The 19889-nt window shown below is 37.0% G+C and overlaps 1 protein-coding gene across 1 annotated transcript in view; it reads left to right on the forward strand.

The window, feature by feature from the left end:
* The window catches only part of LOC150104294 (uncharacterized), a 636238-nt gene extending 619392 nt beyond the window's left edge, over positions 1 to 16846 (forward strand). Inside the window, exons 53-54 of the mRNA XM_090396452.1 lie at positions 6786 to 6902; positions 16721 to 16846. Coding sequence (XP_090252578.1) covers positions 6786 to 6902; positions 16721 to 16758 — 155 coding nt within the window. The 3' untranslated portion in view covers positions 16759 to 16846. The remainder of the gene's footprint in view (positions 1 to 6785; positions 6903 to 16720) is intronic.
* The last annotated feature ends 3043 nt before the right edge of the window (positions 16847 to 19889 follow it).

The following is a 19889-nucleotide window of genomic DNA, read 5'->3' on the forward strand; positions in this document are numbered from 1 at the left end:
AATGATGAACTGATATACAGAGGTTGACAAAGCTATGTGAGGAGAAAGGAGTGCAGTTTGTAAATATGTGGAATGCATTTGAGGGGAGGATAAATTTGTACAAAAGTAGTGAACTCCATTTTAATGGATTTGGTGCAAGTAAACTGGAGAAACTGTTGATAGATGGAAGTGTGATATGAGCAGGAGATCAGATATGAGGTAAAGGACCATATGACACTGAAGTGCTTGTTAATAGAAATAATAATAGTATAAGAGATGAGGAAACAAGTGCAAAATGGGGGGGGGGGACAATAGACTGGGATACATGGCATTAAGGAATGTGTATGAGCACGATGGACAGTACAAGAATGGGATGGCCTAGGATGTTGGGGCAGGATTGGGTCTGAAGAGATGTATGGGAGTAAGTGGTGATAAAGGTGATTATGGACAGGCAGGTGTTGTGGGATCATGGCCAACAGGTGGCATAGGCAGGACTGGTTATATAGACCTAAAAGTGAACTGCTGCATTATGCCAGGAGCATTAGAAATAAAGTTACTCACTGATTAAGTTTGTTCACCCAGAAATTGTTGTAATCAGTGAAACATGGTTGCATAAGGATGTTATCCTAACCAGAGCAGAAATGAAAGGTTATGTTTTTTTGTTTTTGTGTGTGAAAAAAAGGGGGGGGGGGTGTTGCTGATAATACAAGGGAATTATGTCTGCATAAAGTGGAGATATAAGAGGGAAATAGTGGTGATAGTATTGTGTGAGGTTTGATAGAAAGAGATTGAGTTGGATCTGCTATAGGCCAGATAACATGGAAGGTGATGATGAAGAAATGTATAAGCAACTTAGGCTAGTGAACAAAAGACTGTGATCATTATGGATGATTTTAATTGTGGTAATATAAATTGCAATGAAGAAATGGCATAACAAATGAAGAGATAGCAGAAGGGAATAAGGAAAATGAATTTCTTGAGTTTTTGAGAGTATGTAAAGTATCTTGGTATGTAAAGGATGACATGAGGATCAAGAGTCTTAGATCTAATCATTTCATCAGAAGGTGTGAGAGCGATGGCCAGCCATATGAAGACTTCTGTGTGGAAAGGTTATATGTGTAACTATAAGGCCAGTGATTATGAAAAGCTTGAAGCTAAAGAATGGAATGATATATTGAGGAGTTGAGTGGAAAGGAGGCAGATGGTGCATGGCAGTGATCAGGAGAAATCTAACAGAATGAATAAGATGTGTGTGTCAAGTGGATGAATGGAGATATTAAGCATGAAATCTGGAGGCACACAAGATGAATAATGGTAATATTCAGTTACATAAAGACTACAAAGAGCAGAGCTGGAAGGTGACTCAGTACAGGCAGCATATATTAGCAAATCAAGCTAAGAAAAATTGTAGAATTTTTTTTATATATGGCAAGTAGAAGGGAAAATATTATGATAAGATGGTAGATGGGTAACTGCTCCAGAGTTAAGGTATTCAGTGAGCAATTTCTTAGGGCAGGGCTGTCCAATCTTAGGTAATCCGATGGCCGCATCCAATGCATATCTACTAATTTGGTGCGCAATTAGTGTTGTTTGTTTAGCTTGTGTCACTGCTGCTCACTAATCACACGCTCACGTAACCTGTGGGCGGCAGAGCATGCGCATTAGAACAAAACAGTGCAAGAACGCTTCTCCTGTAATATTTGAAAAACACGTGGGTATATAGTGATGTAAAAACATCCAATAAAATAACCAACATCGAGATTATCGATTAGTGATAGAATTAAAATATCTAATACGCATTCGGTTCAAATTGTTATGTTATTTTTTCGCTTGTGAAAATCAAAACCCACAGGCGGGCTGCACAAAATCGCACTGCTGGCCACATGTGGCCCACAGGCTGTGTTTTGGACAACCCTACCTTAGGATATTTCATCCTCAGAAGCTCAATTGTGTAGAGAGCAGGAGAAGGTGGCTTACTGGTCAGCGAGCAAGAAGTATACGAGGAGTCAATAAGACAATGTTCCAGGGAGTAAGCATCAGCCTTAACATACCTGTTTAAGACAGCACAAGTCTCAAAGGAATGGAAGGAAGGTAAAATCATTCCACTTCACAAAGATGGTGATAAGACTTAAGGCTACAAATTACACACCAGTCTGTATATCTGGCATTATGGTTAAAGTGTGTAGAGCATAGGTTCCCAAAGTGGGCAGTACCGCCTCCCCCCAGTGGGTGCTGAAGCCTTCTGCGGGGGGGGAGCTATAGTGGGACCAGAAGCATTTGGGGCTCTTTATAGAAGAAATTAATAATTTGTGATTTTGTGATTAGATAATCATTTAAAATTTAAATATTGCATTTTAATTCATCTTATGCCCGTCTTACACGATCAAATTTTTTTTTATCAATTTTCTAATCATTTGAAAATTTACCATGTCAAATAGAAATAGATGTCAATTTTCTATGTCTATGAGAAAATAGAGCATGTATATATGTGTGTATAATAGGTTATGTTTACAGTAGCAAATATATTCGTTATATTTCATTTCAAAATATATATAAAACCACTTTTATATATTATACTGTTTTCTGTGGTTATGTTTTGTAGGTTTGTTGCTTATATCTTGTGTAATTATTTTATTTATTAATTATAATTATTCGGACAAAACGCGGAAAACTGTTATATTGGGGGCGTTGTCTTGCAAAGTGGGCGGTGGCCCGAAAAAGTTTGTGAACCTATGGTTTAGAGAGATTGATGAGAGCTAAGATACAGAAGCGGATTAATAGTAACAGTATTCTCTGTGAGTGTCAGCATGAATTCATGTTTTACCTGTGTACTTATCAAGGTGACAGATGCATACACAATAGTATACTGTTATTTGCAAAACCTTGTGACAGATTGCAATGCAAGAAGTTGGTAACTAACTTGGAAGAGGGGATTTGATACCAGATTAGCAAGTTGTGCATGGGGTATAATATCCTGAAAGTGGAAAGTCATTAGTGATGTACTGCAGAGATCTGTTTTGGGGTATTGTTATTTAACTTGTGGATTAATGATATTGAGGCAGGTTTAACTGCAGATATGCAACTGTTTGCAGATGATGCAAAATTGGGTAGAATGATGAGGAGTCAAGCAGACGTTGTGACCTTACATAACTTGAATAGTTCATATATGTTGGTGGGGAAATTTTTAGGAGGTAAAGAAGATGCGAGATCTAGGAGTGGTGGACAAGGAGCTGAAGTCGGGGATCATATTGCACAAGTTGTGAAGTCATCACATCAGATTATGGCAGTAATGCAGAAGCAGAAAAGGCTACGGTTCCACTGTAAAAGGCCTTGATCAGGCCTCATATGAATTACTGTATACAGATTTGGTCACCAGGTATTTCATGGTGATGAGAATACTTTAGAAGAGTCCAAGCTTCAAGAATTTCTACAGTCAGTACATTAAACACAGACCTTTATGCTGTTCTCTGATGGTGTGAGGATAACCTTTTTACATTCATCACTATAAAACACCATCTTTTTTTTTTTTTTTTTCCTTAGCACAAACAGGATCTTTGTCATCTCCCCCTTTCTCTCAATAATTCACCAATCATCAGATATGATTAGACTTCTCAGACTGACATTTTATCTAGTCTTTCACAGCACAGACACAGCACAATTTTCTACTCTTCCATAATAAACTTAACATATTTTTTTTTGCTCAAGATGTTACTGTTCTTTCACCCATTTACTACCTTTGTACAAATCTTAAATCTCCCTAACCTTAGAATACTACTCTTATGTTTAGGGCAGTGCACCATAGATCTCCCTAAAAATTCTTCATGCTATATGCCAGAGGGGTAGGGCAAAGGATCAGCGATTACTCTCGCTCATTGACTCATTTCAATTGCTGTTTTATAGACAGGCTCTTCTACAGATACATCCATCATTCTTTCACTTTACACTAAGCCTGTTAAAACAGAAGTATCAGCCATCCAATATCCTTATACAACCCACTTCAAATTATTCAGGCCTCCATGGAGTCAAAAGACTCATTGCGAGAGGTCCTTCCTTGGAAACACATAGTCTATCATACCATTCCTTAAACTCATTGACTGTTCTCACTCTCACCACTATCATTCCATGGTTCAACCACCCCTCACCCTCTTGTTCACAGTTTCCTTTCATAACTTCCAGGGATGGCCCCTTGTCATCACTCCTTCCCGCTGTTCAACCAAGCAAAATAACTCCCCAGTGTCAACCCTGTAACCACCTCTCAACAGTTTAAAAGTCTCAATCATATCACCTCTCTTTCTTCTATCCACCAAACTCTGCAGTCCACATTCCGTCAGTCGATCCTCATAACTAACATTGTATAGTCCTGAAACCATCTTTGTACCCTTTCCACAGTTAATTTATCCCCTTCAAATTCTGGAGACCAAATCTGAGAATAATAGTCTAAGTGTGGTCTGATCAGGGTCTTATACAACGGAATGATAACCCTTTTATCTCTTCAGGTCAGCATCCTTCTCCTTATTGCAGCAATCCTCTGTGTTATCTTCACCACCTTTGCAATATGTCTCCTAAATTTCAGGTTTCTATCAATCATCAATCCCAGATCTCGTCTCCCCTAATTCAACCAATAGAGTATGCAGCATCCCATAGATGTGTCCCAAACCTCAAGACCTTACATTTTGCTGCATTAAACCGATACCCCCATCTGTCTAGCTTATTCAAATCCTCTTGCAGGGCTACCACATCTGCACTATTACTAATAACCCGCAATCCACTGATAATGTCATTGATATAAAAGTTGAACAGTATAGGTTCCAGTACTGAGCCCTATGGGACCCTCCACCTCTTTAAAACTGCCCTACCATACACAACGCTCTGATACCTATTGGACAGCCAATCCTGAATCCAGACCCATTGTGATGCAACTTAAATATTGGCTTATCATGTGAATCCTGTCAGATGCCTTTGCCAAGTCCAAGAAAATAGCAGTATATGCCTTTCCCTCATCTACTGCTCTTGTAACTTTATTATAAAAGGCTAGCATATTACTAAAACAAGAGCACCCCTTCATAAATCCATGTTGAATCTCACAGATAACATTACCCTCATCTGCCCAGTGCTGTATACAGTCCCTCACTAATTCCTCCAAGATCTTAACTACTGATGACACACAAACTGTCCTATAATTAGACACTTCCAGTCTGCTACTGCCCTTATGCAATGGCAGTATCTTACCTTCCTTCCATTCCCTAGGCACCTTTCCTATAGCCAGACTTTCATTGAAAAAGCCAAGTCAAAGGAGCTGTCAGTTCTTTAGCACATTCTCTCAAAACTCATGGTGAAATACCATCCGGTCCCACAGCTTTACTGATATCCAGAGTACTCAGTATTTGGAACACACACTCCTCCTGCACCTCTAAACCTCGAACCTACCCTATCCCCTCTAGTATTAAAATTTACTCCTCTAGGATGAAATACTCCAATGAAGCGTTCATTGAACAATTCCACTATGTCCTCTGCATCCGTCACTCTATTCCCATTTTTATTCCACAATCATTTCTTCTCCTACTGGCCACATAGCTAAAAAAAAATTGCCTAGGATTTTTTTTGGATCTTAGGACCAATCTCTTCTCATATTCTAGTTTTGCCTTCCTTACTTCACTCTCCTGGCCTGTGTCTTATATCCTTCATGCATCTTCTCTTCACCTGTCTCCTTATCTCTTCCATAGCATTCAGTTCCTGTTTAATATTGTTTGTCATCCACGTTACTCCAAATTGTGTCCTCTTCTTCACTTGTGTAAATACTGCTTACTATTGCTGCTAACAAATATTCCTTCACAATTTCCCAAGCACTAATGATATCCCATCCTTCCAATTCCTCCCTCCATGAAACTTCCCCAAGTTGACATCTAAGACTATTATAATTACCTGCCTTATAATTCCACATATTTCTTCCCATCTCTTTGATACTTCTGCATGTCTATTTATCTTCCAAGTCAAAATTTATCTTCCATATGGTCACTCTCTCCAACTGGTGGGAGAGATGTCATCTCAGTTATTATCAACTCTTCTGATGCTATGACCAAATTCAAAACTCTTAACCTCTTGTTCCCTCTATTACATATTGCCTAAGAGATTTGTCCCTCAAGAATTCCAGAAATTCTATTCCCTTATTGCTACATGCATCTTCCTCTCCCCAATTTATACTGCTGTAGTTAAAATCTCCCATCACAATCATTCTTCTTGCACTTGCCAAGTTCATCTGTCTAAACATCTCCTAGTCCCCACCCTCTGTGCTCCTTGGTCTTTAGCAATGTCCCACTAAATATCCTGTCTTGCCCACCTCTACCTCACACCATATGCTTTCAAAATCATTAGTGTCACTGCCTTCCAAAGCCACCACTCTTAAAAAAAAAAAAAACACTTAAAATGTACTGAACCTGTATTTTTTCTCTTCCTCCTTTATTCTATGAGCAGCCTTCCCCATAAAGTATTGTCTACCAGCATAATCTACTTTTCAAGAAAAAGTCAGCAGGTTTCTCCTCCCTTAATTCTTGCTTATTCACAACACTGTTGTAAATTAACATTGTAGGTTCAGCAACTTCTCATGAGTGGAATTTATATATAAATGTAGGCTAAATTACCATCAGATCAATGATTTCTGTTATCAATTCCAGAATCTCATACCCTTTTCAGCAATTTGGAAGTGGATATCAGAGAAAAGTAAAAGTTAAGGAAAGTTGCATTTTCATAAACCACAAAAATAACTATGCCATTTAAAATATAAACTAATTAAAATATTTTGATTTCAGATGGCCTTCATTCAGCAAAAAATAATACTTTAGGGCATAGTAATCCTAGTCTGTATGGAAACAAAGAAGAACTTTATGACCGGTTACGCAGGCATCAATACCAAGGGAAAAAAGGAGGTACGCTTAAACTTTATGAAATTACTTGAATCTTAAATTATATTAGTATGCCCTGCTGTACTTCTATCCAGGATTAACATACAGACTGAGTAATGAAGTTTATTTTCCATATCCAGTTTACAACGAACATGCTGCAGGTTCAAATCCAATTATAGTAGATGGCTCTTCAAGTGTAAGATTATCCTTCTGCTTTGATGCCAGAAATATCTTAAAAAAAGTATCATGTTTGGTTTATAGACTGTTCTCAGATTAGCCCATCCAAGTTACTAATGTGCTATATTAGTTTCAACATTTTTGTGGGTAGGATTATGAAATCATATTTAAATTAAGAAAAGCTGTTTCCTAATTTATAGTTATTTTTAATGCTAACATTTAGTATCAACAACATCATGGAATCAAAGACAAACTGTGGGACATCCTCACTGTCATACACTGAATTCAAATGGTTCCTTAAAATCTTCACTGTTTCTACACTCACCAAATCCTCCTTACATAGCTTCCATTGAAGGCATCTTGTTCTACTCCTGCCTCCCTCCATTCTACAAAAAATCTCCACATTAATCTGGTAAATGAGTCCTTGGACACCTCCATGGAGTCCAAGGACTCATTTTGGGAGACCTAAACTGTTCACACAGTCTATCATACCTCTGTTTGAACCTATTAACAGAAAAAGCACTCACAACTGACTCTGGCAACCCATTCCACTCATTTATGAGTCTTACCAGCTTATAATTCTAGTAGCAAGGCTTATACATTGGTCATACATAAATGGTAATTAGTTTACGGAATTAACAATGCATATAAAGTATATTAATTAAAGATAACTTCTATATTTCAGCAACGTCACGCTGCCATCTTCAGGAACATAAAGATATGGTATGTGCATACAGGCACTAACAAAAGCAAATGAGGAAGAAAGCAAGAAACTAATATTGTTCCTAATGGCGCCCTCTGGTGGACTAATTCAGTTATCTTGGCAGTTGGGCTGAAGTTCTCAAAATGTAGGTCTCCCAAATTTGTTGAGGTTAGGAACGTTTTTTTAGAGCTGCACCATTAGGACTTTAAGAACAATATTAGTTTCTTGCTTTCTTCCTCATTTGCTTTTGTTAGTGCCTGCGTGCACATACCATATCTTTATGTTCCTGAAGATGGCAGCGTGACATTGCCAAAATATAGAAGTTATCTTTAATTAATATACTTTATGTGTTGTTAATTCCGTAAACTAATTATCAGTTACCAGCTTATATCTCTGTCATGCCATCTCTCTTCCTATTCATTTCATATCCAACACCATTTTACTAACTCTTCTGAACACAATATCATTATGGTATAGCCACCTCCGTGGAGTCCAAGGACTCATTTTGGGAGACCTAAACTGTCCACACAGTCTATCGTACCTCTGTTTGAACCTATTAACAGAAAAAGCACTCACAACTGACTCTGGCAACCCATTCATGACTCTCCAAGCAAAAACTCTAGTTTTTGCACACCAACTAACCACAGTTTTACTCAACTTCCAGGGATGACCTCTTGTTCTGGCCCCTCTAGCCAGGTGCTAAAACATTTTCCCTACATCAATTCTATAAAACTTTAAGCAACTTAATTGTTTTCTATTATATCCCCTCTTTTTCTCTTATCAACCAACTTCTGCAATCCACACACCCTCAATCTCATAGGGAAAATTCCACTCACCATCTTGGTTGCTCACATCAATCTTCTCTACTGCTTCCTCATCCCCAAGAAATCTGGATGTAGACATATGGAGGTCTTATAAAGTGGAATAACTTTCTTACCTCTACATGTTAGTGTGTTCTTTAATAGTTCAAGTAATCTTATGAGCTACTTTAGCAATATGTCCTCTGAACTAACTCTTTAGTTTCATCTATTTCCTGGACTACAGTTCCATCAATGTGGTACACAGCTTGTAATCTATTTATCCCAAGATGCATAACTTTAAACTGATACCATTATCTTTTGTCCATACTGACAGCAGATTTAAATCATCTTGCAAGCTCTCCACATTTCCTTGATTAACTATTTACTTTACCTAATTTCACATCATCCAGCAAACAACTGAATACTTCCTGAAAGGAAATCATTTATGTACATATTAACCACGCTACCGGCCAAGACGTCTATAGATGTCAAGGTTATCGTGGATGCAAATTGCAATACCATTGATATTACATTGAAATATATGATGGATAAGAAGCACATGAGGATGCATATTTGACCCATAACGGCCGGTAAGGTGGTTAAACAATAGTCGTCCCATCAGTGAATCTTTAATATATTCACTCAAAAATCAGATAACTAAATCTACACAGAGTAATCTGTATGCAACCTGATCACAGCTTCATATAACCTCTTTAGTTTTGTATGTTAATATCCTTCTCATCATTACTAGAAATATGAGGATGTTGTAGCAGATTATGGCATTGTGTCCCAAATTTTCAGATCCTGTTTCTGCATCCATTATCTTTTCCAATGTATCTTCCACTTATTGGCAGAATCTCTTGAAGGAAATCCTCCCATTCTCTTGCTCAGTCAGTCAACATCTGCTCTACTCATACATAGTTCTCCTCAGCTTTGCATCATCTACAAACAGCAGCATGTCTATATTTAAACCTTTCCTGGTTATCAGTAACATAAAAGTTAAATGTTAACAGCATACTGCCAGTGACTCTTTTTTGAGTCACTAATTATCAATAATAACCTTTGCAAAATCTACTTGTACATATGCTTCTCCCACTCTAATATGAAATAATTTGATGAAATCATAATATGATTTTCTAAAATTCAACCTCTTTAGCATAGCCATGCTGACCATCACAGAGAATCCTACTTGGGGTTTGGGTATTAGAGAGGCTTATGAAGGCAGAATCTAGAATTAGGTCAGCAACAAAACAAAGTGATAAGATCAAAGCAGGACAAATTTGCCTTCTTTCTGCATCCTTTGGAACATACATCATGGGAAGCTGCTGTTAACTGGAACATTTCTTTAAAACACACACTGATGTATCATCAAGTCCTACTACCTTATTAACATTATTATTATGGGCGACTCCAGGGAGGCCCTAAACATCATGTCCACACAACTGTTCGGCGTTCTCATAGTATCTATCATACCTTGCCTTGAACTCATTCACTGTCATAGCACCCACAACAGACTCTGGCAGCTTATTCCACTCATTTACCACTCTAAAAGTAAAGAACCCAGCTCTAACACCCTTGCTAACCACACTCTTGCCCAGCTTCCATAGATGTTCTCTAGTTCTCCCACCACCAGTCCTGATCTCAAAAATATCCTCTGAATTAATCCTATAGAAACCCTTCAGCAATTTGAATGTCTCAATCATATCTCCCCTCTTCCGCCTATCAACCAATTTCTGCAACCCACAAATCTTCAACCTGTTCTCATAAGGTTCATTCCATAGACCTACTATCATCTTGGTCACTCACCTCTGGATCCTCTCCACCTCCTTCCCATCAAGAAGAAACCTAGGTGACCAAATCTGGGCACAGTAGTCGAGATGGGGTCTTATCAAGGCTCGGTTCCTCAGGTACAGAGGAACAATAACTTGCTTGTCTCTGCTCATCAAAGTATTTTTCAACAACCAAGTGATTTGATGAGCTGATTTAGCCACTTTTGCAATGTGCCCCCTAAATTTCATCTCCCTATCCACCAATATCCTGCTGCTAATCTTTTCACCCCAAAATACATAACCTTACATTTTGTCACATTAAATTGACATCCACTCTCCTTAGCCCAGAACTCCAATCTATCCAAATCATCCTGCAAGATTTTGACATCTGCATTCACTATTGCTCTACCCAACTTTGCATCATCAGCGAACAAATGAACTATCCATCTTAGATCCTTCCCTATATCATTAACGAACAAATTAAACAGCAGTGGTCCAAGAACAGAATCCTGCGGCACACCATTAGTCACAGGCCGTCTTTTGGACTCTACTCTTGAATAAACTACTCTCTGATATCTCTCCATCGACCACCTACCCTATATCCATTCCCATATGTTGCAGTTTACGGATTAGAATTCCATGTGGTATCCTGTCAAAGGCCTTAGCCAGGTCCAGCAGTATCACTGTAAATCCATTACCCTTATCCAGTTCAGCCATCACTGTTATAAAATTTGAGCAAGTTGCTGAGGCATGATCTATCCTTCACAAAGCCATGCTGTCCCCTGTACAGTATCTCATTTTCATCAATCCATTCCTGTATTTTTCTATTGACTGCTTTCTCCAGGACCTTGACAATGACTTCTGATATGCTGATTGGTCAGTAATTTGCAACAGTAGTCTTGGTTCCTCCTTTATGCAGTGGAACTATTTTCCCTCTTTCCACACCTTCGGGACTAAACCAGATCAGAGACTCAGATTAATCAACATGGTTAAGGGCACTGATAATTCTTTAGCCGCTTCACATAAGACCCGTGCCAGTATACCATCATCCCACAGATGTATTCACATTAAGGTTCTGTAATAGACTATTCACCTCCACTTATTCATCACAATTCCCGTATAAACTAATGGTTCTTTCAATGTCACCACCTGGATGATATACTCTTGCAAAATGCTCACTCAGTTAATTCCACTATATCGACTGATTCAGTGACCCCCTTACCATCGGCATTCCTTAAAATCATTCTGCCATGTACAGTTTTTTTTTGTTTGCAGCATAGTGAAAGACCTGTTTGGGATTCTCTTTAGCTTGCATAACTAGTTTCCTTTCATAATCCACTTTTGCTTTTCTTACCACACTCGTTACCCTTCTGGCCTGCACTTTATACCGTTCGTGTGCCTGCAGGTCACCTTTCTCTTTAAATTCCCTCCACAGTTGTTTCTTTTTTTTGCAGCTCAAACTTAATGGTGTTATTCATCCATTTAACTCCTACTTGTTTTACTATTTGGACCCTAGGTATACAATTCAGCCATAACCTCCTGTAAATGCTCCTTGACCACTTCCCATGCTCTATCGACATCCGGCCCTTGCAGTTTTACATGCCATGGCACTGAACCAAGCAATCTCCTAAGCTTGTCATACTTGACAGCACAGTAATTTCACATATACCCTGTCTTAATGGAAAATTCCACTCCTGTAGCCACCTCCCAGGTGGGAGTGATCACCTTATGATCATTCCCACCAATAGGTGGCAACATGGTCATATTCATTACATTCAAATTCTCAGATGCTATTACCAGGTCAAGCACTCTCAAACCCCTAGTATTTTCAATTGCATGCTGTCTCAGATAGTTATCCCTTAATAATTGAATAAAATCCAGTTCCTTCCTCACATTTGTCCTCTCCTCCTTCCAATCAATGTTACCATAATTGAAATTACCCTCCTTCCACTCATTTCATCAATTTGTTTATGCATACTATCCCCACCATTTATTCCATCACCTGGTCTATAGCAGCATCCAACTGCAATACAACTTCAATTCTACTTGGCTGCAGTTCATCAGCTATCCTCAATAACACTCCTCCCCCCATTTTATTCTCTCTGTCCCTCCTAAACACAGTATAACTTACACATTCTATCCCACTAACTATATCATCTTCCATCAGCTATGTTCCACTAATGCCAATAACCTGTGGCCAGGAAGAGCCAACCAAGGCCAAAAATTCTTCCTTCTTGTTCCTAATACTCCTGGTATTACTATATATGAAATGCAGAGGTCCCTTTGTCCCACAAGTAATTAAGTAAACATCAGTTTACTTAATTCCTGATACCTCCTACTCACCAAACACCAGTTTATCTGCACCCAGACTAGGCAATGATTTTTACAAGGATCAAACAACTCTATGAATTATTCATTTTCATTAATTAAACACCTCAACCAGACTAGCAACCTCTTAGCAGTGGTTGCTAGCCTATCATTTTCATCAACTAATATCATTCTTTCTTCTGCCGACTGCATATTATCAAAAATAAAAGATTTACTGGATATTTCTTGGCTTAATTACCTAATTGCTAGCCTTTCTGCTTTTCTTACCAACCAAATGACCTTACAAACTTGGTCATGTAATTGATTATAATCTCTCATACTTTCACTCCACAATGAGTTTAAGACTCCATGGAAATGCCTGTTTAATAATATTCAAACATTAATGCTGTTAAATAATTCTTGACTAGTACAAGAGTGGCACAGATTTCCTCTCTATCCTCATTCTATACTATTGCTCCAAGCTGTCAACTTAAATTTTTGCAATCACCCTTTTAGTTTCACATATATCTTTTGTATGTATCTGTATGTAAGTTCTTACCAACTTCTCTAAAATCTTCACAACCCCACCAGAGATACTGATAGGTCAGTACTTCGATACATCAGTTTTTGCTCTGCCCTTTTACACTGGAACTATCATACATTCCTTCCATTTTTGAGCCAAGACACAAGTTGTATAAACATGTGAAAGGCCTAGCCACTTCGGCTGAACATTCCTTTAGCAAATGGGCTGATATTCCATTTGACCCTATAAATAAATTCTTATCCAAGTTATGCAACAGCTCTTCAACCTCATTTTCATGAACCTCTAACTTTTCTTCCAATGTAGCACTGTGCACCATGTTACAGAGGTTGACATATATCTTAGCAAAGTGAGAACTGATTAGTTTCCTACACTCAAGTACCATCTGCATTCAGTAAAGTTATTCTTTCTTTTGCTTACAGCATAATGAAAAAAGTTCTTTTGGATTGCCTTTACCTTGCATGGCCAATTTCTGTTCATACTCCAATTTAGTTTTCTGCACAATATTCATTATTTTTCTGGTCTGAGCTTTATATATTTCATAACTCCTCTCACTCTTATTTTCATGATATTCTTTCTGCATCTCTTGCTTAATAAGGTTGCACATCCATTTCACTCCCAACCTATTTATTCTTTGAACACTAGGGATACATTCATATACCACCACATTTAAGCACTTTTTCAAAGATTCTTATGCATTGCTGCCATTTCTTCTAAGTTGATCATAATTTTCAGCATGTAACCTGTTGTGATCGGAGCACCAATACAATCATACACTTCCCAAGAAAGCACAGCACGATCGCTTTCACCAAGTGGTGATAAAATAGCCATATTTTTTAACAAAGACCCCTTCTGATGACTTTCTCAAGCAGCATGGGAAAGATGTCTCACAACAATTAAATTCCTCTTCTTTCTTATCATGTGATTTCTCTTCTACCCAATTAATGTTTGGAAAATTAAAGGTACCCATAAGGATAAATTGGCAATGCATTTCTTTGTTCCCTGCAACTGAGCCACCAGGTCTTTAGCAACACCCCACCATATAGGTTCAAACTCACCACTACATGGGATATTGTTACCATAATATTCTTGCATTTCTACCCTAAATGGACTTAAGTCATCTGATATCATTAGTAGTACTCCTCCTCCTATCTCGTCTGTCATTCCTAAAAATAATATACCCATTACACTTGAGCCCAGTTACCATATCTGATTCTAATAGCCAGGTTTCACTAATACCAACAATCTTAGTGGCAAATGAATTCAGGTGCAGGCTGCGCCTCCTATACAAGTCTTTTCTGCCATCAAACTCACATCTAAAAGGGAAAAAAAATTAAATATAACAATTTTAGGCCACATCATATTCAATAAAGTAACAAACTCAACCTCTTTGTTTCCAATGCTCCTGGCATTTGTGTATAGACATAATAAATTACCACCTCTTCTTATAATTAGATAAGAAATCTATTTGGTCTTGTTCTAGAACTTTGTTTTCTGTTCCCAGACATACTGAAAAGGTCCAGACCCAAAGCATATTTTTCCACCCTTTCACACACCTGCATTTTTCCCATTCCTTCTTTGATGATCTAGTTTCCCTGACCCTCTGCATTAGGTCTCATACCAAGAAGTAATTTTTCCAGGCTCCTGATGCCAAATGAATTCAGGTGCAGGCTGTCCTTATACAAATCTTTTCTGCCATCAAACTCACTCCACACATCCATCCATTCATCTCTTCTACACAGCCAGCATGTGAAATCATTTGCTGTCATTGCCCTCCTTAATTCAGTGCTGTCACATCTAGGTAGCATACAATTTTTACTCTCTCCCATTTCTTTTTCGTTTCTTCCAAGAGACCTTTCAATATCTTCTCTCATACTATATTTGTAAATTATTAGTACCTACCAGAACTACCATCTCTTTAAAATTTTCGCCCCTGGGAAACTACAAGTGGCGACTCCCTCGGCAAGCACAAATTTTATGATTGAATCACCATTATCACCTTTTTTTCCCCCAAGTAATTAAAACACTTATTTAATAAAACTTTATAACTTGTTGGCCTGGTTAGTCAATTTTATGCCTAATGTGTGAGCATCACTTTACTGGAGAGACTCTAAATACCATGTTTAGTCTCTAGATCAGAATTCCTGGATTATCTAACGCTTAGCCCTACTGAAGTAGTAATATGTCACACATTTAGAACCTTGCAGAGGTGAGATTCTCATATGCAGGCAATGGCACACTTGATAAAGATGTATATACCAATATTTCTGGATTATCGCATGGGGTATTTCTGAATAAGTAAGAAAAATAGATGACTTTTATCATGAAAAAATATTGTCCCACAAATACTAGTTATCACAGAGTTTTACTGTACGTAGTTGAGAAGAATTATAAAAAAAAAATAATTCAAAGTTTCGGCAGAGGATAGGAATGGACTTAGTATTCTGGAAAGTAAGTAGAGAAGTCAGTTCAGTATTTACTGCAATGTTCTGCATTTTTTGCACACTTTACTACGAAGAGCTGATGGTTGGAAAACTTGAATAAACACACTGTAAATAGTGTGTGTGTGTGTGTGTTTTTTTCGGCATTAAAGTTTTAATCGCTGGGATGAAGAATTCTACAAAAAGGACTACAGATAAGTAATCATCCCACAGTTCAATGAAATAGAACTGCGAGATGATTTATTAGAATAGACTGGGTATATTTTAGAGATCTTAAATATACTCTGTCTATTCTCAATTTCCTTAACTCATATGAGAACCAAACTGTCACTACATACATGACATCTAATAATACTACAGAACCTATATGTAACAGTCGTGATTTTTTTATTTCATAGTAACAAATTTTATCCTAGAAATTTTAATAAAAGTATTTATCTTAAAATTATATTCAATTCATATGTAATTTTATAATTACATATGAATTAAAATTTGCAGACAATAAATATCTTTTTAACTCTTAAATGTAAAAATAATTCCATCACATCAGAATAATTATCCTTTAAGTTCAAATATAAGGAAGAGTCATTCTTATAGATAAGACACCACTTGGTAATGCCTATTTTGGTTTGGGAATGAGTGGGAAAACTATGGTGGATGAAATAATGAGTCGCTGCATTGCGATGTTTGTCCAGTCTGTCACATTAGGTGATAGAGTGGTTGGTGAGTAAATGCATTTCCATACTTGAAAAGGCCTGAAAAGTATGGAAAAACTCAAAACATTTAGTTATAATTTAATAAAATTATATCTGTTCTAAAATGCAAGGCTCTCTGAAGCTCAGAGCTATGTCAAATGGCTTGATTGGTGTTTTTTGATATAAAGTACTACTGGAAGTAGTACTTTATATGGAATAGAAAATGTTTAATAATATTAATTGAAATTAATATTAGCAGTATATTCATTATATTTAATCTTGTCATATTAAGAATGCTATGCATGTTTTAACGTATTCTAAGTTTTCTTGATTGTTAATTTGCAATTTTTTTTTTTCCTTAGTTTAAATCATGAACACAGGCTTCCATACTGGCACATTGTTTTTTCAGATTCGACAAGTGAAAGTGAAGATCAACAGCAGCAATAAGTAATAAAAGAGGGAGAGTGAGAGAGGCAGGAGAAAAAAGTTTTCAGTTATAAAAATGCTGTTTATTAAGCTCAGAAAGGAAGTATCAAAATTCTTCTGGGAACTATGAGCATGTAAGAATGGACTATGAGGTATTAGATGTTTCATGAAAAGTGAGCCATGAGGAGATATCTAATGTACATAATTGTTTTTTTTTTTTTTTTCTCGTGTATACATGTGTCTCACCATAGGTTTTAAACCTGGTCTTCCACTTAATTATGAAGTATGAATGAACGTTCAATGTTTTTAGTTCTTGAAGCTCAAGATTTTCTCCCCGACTTCTGTGCAGCAGTTAGAATCATCTTAAAAAAAACTTAACTTGTCATTATATTCCAATACAAATAACACTATTGTTTTTACCATAAACTATAAGAAGTAGCCCATGTATATGTAAAGGATAAAAATCTGATGTTTTTTTAACTTGATAATATAGAAGTAATGCTAATTATAGTTTAAAAACAAATTACAGTCTTCTCTTCAGAGATATTTAGGTTTATGTAGTGTATAATTTTGCATTCCACATGTGAAAAAAAAAAAAAATTAATACAATTTAGAGCATAACTTTTCCCTTTCTTTGGTCATTATACTGAGAAAAAAATTTACATTTTTGTTTGTTCTTAAGTTCTTTCTTTCTTCTTTTAGTATACACAGGAAACTATATGAATTTTCTTCTGATTCTCTCTTTTTATACCATCAAAATAAGTGTATTCTTACCATGAATCTTGTTCCAAAAGTGTTCAGGTTGCGCTCTCATCATTCTATCAAACCTTATAAAGTGTTCAAAACTTTCAATTGTCCTATCATTTCATTCTTCTTCATACCTCCTTGGGCACATGATCAATAAGATATTCTTAGGGATTCAAATATGGTATAGATGACATGTTTAAGGCATTTCATGTCAAAAGCAAGTAGCTATTCCTTTCATCTCTCAAAAGGATCAATCTTTCACATTCTTACAATAGTTCAGAGTTAGAAATGCATCATTCTTCTCTGCTATAATCTTATCCTTCTACAGTGATTTGTGATTTTGAAGGATCATTGTTGATTTGATCTATTCAAGTGTTTTCCACACTTGAATAGATCAAATGATATGATTGCAGTCATTTAGAGAGAGTAATATGTTGAATCTGGGAGTGGAGGGTAACAGGGATAGTATTTTGTCTGGTAATTGTAGCTTGGACTTGCCTAACAGGAAGTTGTACATCATTCAGAGAAATAATAGAAATACCAGCAATGCACTTCTCTGTCGATATGCAAATGTTTAGGGGTTATTAGAACTACAGCGGACATGTTCATGATCTTGCTAAATTAACTTTGCCCAAATATCACGTCTGTCAGCAAAACATGAGTGAGATTGTTGGGTGTAACACATTTTGGAAGGACAGATGGAGAAAACAGTTAGGGAGTGTTGCTTATCATAGTAGACAAGCTAAGTCCACTCAGAGTGCAGAACTAGAAGAGATATGGTGCCAGTAGAAATGAACTATACAGAATATTCATTTGGGTTGCTGTTGGCTAGGAAATATGAATGGATGGGGAGGGGATAAGGACATGATATTTAAGCCAAATTAGATTTGCATTGGCTAAATGGGTAATTATGGAAAATTTCAACTATAACAACAGATTTGAAAACAAAATTTGCATCATTCATTTGTACAATAGTCATATGAATGAGAAAGTGAAAAGGAGATTTTATGCATGGTGAGTGGCAAGTGTGGCAGTGCTGAATGTTATCAAGGCAAGGTATAATAGATATTGTGGTCTGTGAGAGTATTATTATCTCAAGACCCATCTAGGAGGTCCTTTTGTCATGCACACAGCTCATCATATCGCACCTTAAACACACTCAAATTCTCTGCAGACAACACACTCTCAGGCAAGGCATTCCGATCATTTACAACTCTGCATGCAAAAAACCTGCTTCACACCCTCCTTGTACAGCTTCCAGGGATGACCTCTGGTTCACCCCTCATCTCCCACCATTTTCTGTAAAACCTCTCCAACATTGATCCTATAACAATCTCTTGCTAACTTGTAGTTCTGTCTATCATATCACCCCTCTTCCTCCTATCCACTAGACTCTGTAAATTGCATCTTCTCAACCGTTCCTCATATTCGACATTCCAGAGATCAGAAACTACCTTAGTCACTTCTGAACTCTTTCCAAGATCTCTTTGTTCTTTTGAAAACCAGATGACCTTGTATGATTCTTCTGACTCCATAGATGCTTGGAAAAATAAGTCATAATATAGTGAAAAATTGACTTTCTAAAATTCTAGAGGGATATTTATCTCATCTAGCATGTTTTGGAAAGTATGAAAATAGCAATATAAATGAGATGTTATCCCTGCTTACAACAGAAGAGGGATTATGTGGACTTAATTTGGGAGGTAGAGAGGTGATGTAAAGAAGTGAAATTACAAGACAAATGATTTTGATAAACTTAAGAGACTGCCAGGAGTAGGAAGAGATCAATCATGTTTGGTTAACACATTTCTTAGCAGAAATCTGATAACAGTAGTGACTGAATTTTTTAGAATGAGAAAGGTAAATAATTTAGGAGTGAAATGGATAGTTATGGAGGGGGGGGGTCAAATAGGAATTTCATATTAAGAGAAGATGATGGCAGAGATAATCAAAATGAATAATACCAGTTGCATGAGTAGTAAAGGGTAAGAAAGAGAAAACTAACACTGTGGGCCAAGGAAAATCCCAGAGTTTTTTCCATTAAGTGGCACCAGTAGGTGAAGGAATGATTATGGAAGAGAATAATTTATTTGGGGGGGGGATGGGATGGTAGTCAGATGACCGATACAAATGACATAGAACATGTTAATGATTTTAATATATTTCAAATATTAAGTACTTCTGAATGCTAACTGATAAGACTAGATATTTTGCGATGTCTTAAAGGATGCTAAGAAACTAACACAGCACAGCCATTCAGCTGGTTTAATTACATTTCAAAGTGTAAGGTTATGCATTTTGGGGTAAAAAGATTAGCAGCAGTATCCACTACTACCCACTCTTAGTAATTTGTTTCATTCTCCCTACAAAAAGTTTACTCCCCACCTCCTTATTCACATGACCCC

The sequence above is a fragment of the Typopeltis vanoorti genome, chromosome 8, assembly GCF_054136105.1.
Source record: "Typopeltis vanoorti isolate ZY-2024b chromosome 8, IOZ_Tvanoo_1.0, whole genome shotgun sequence".
NCBI lineage: Eukaryota > Metazoa > Arthropoda > Arachnida > Uropygi > Thelyphonidae > Typopeltis > Typopeltis vanoorti.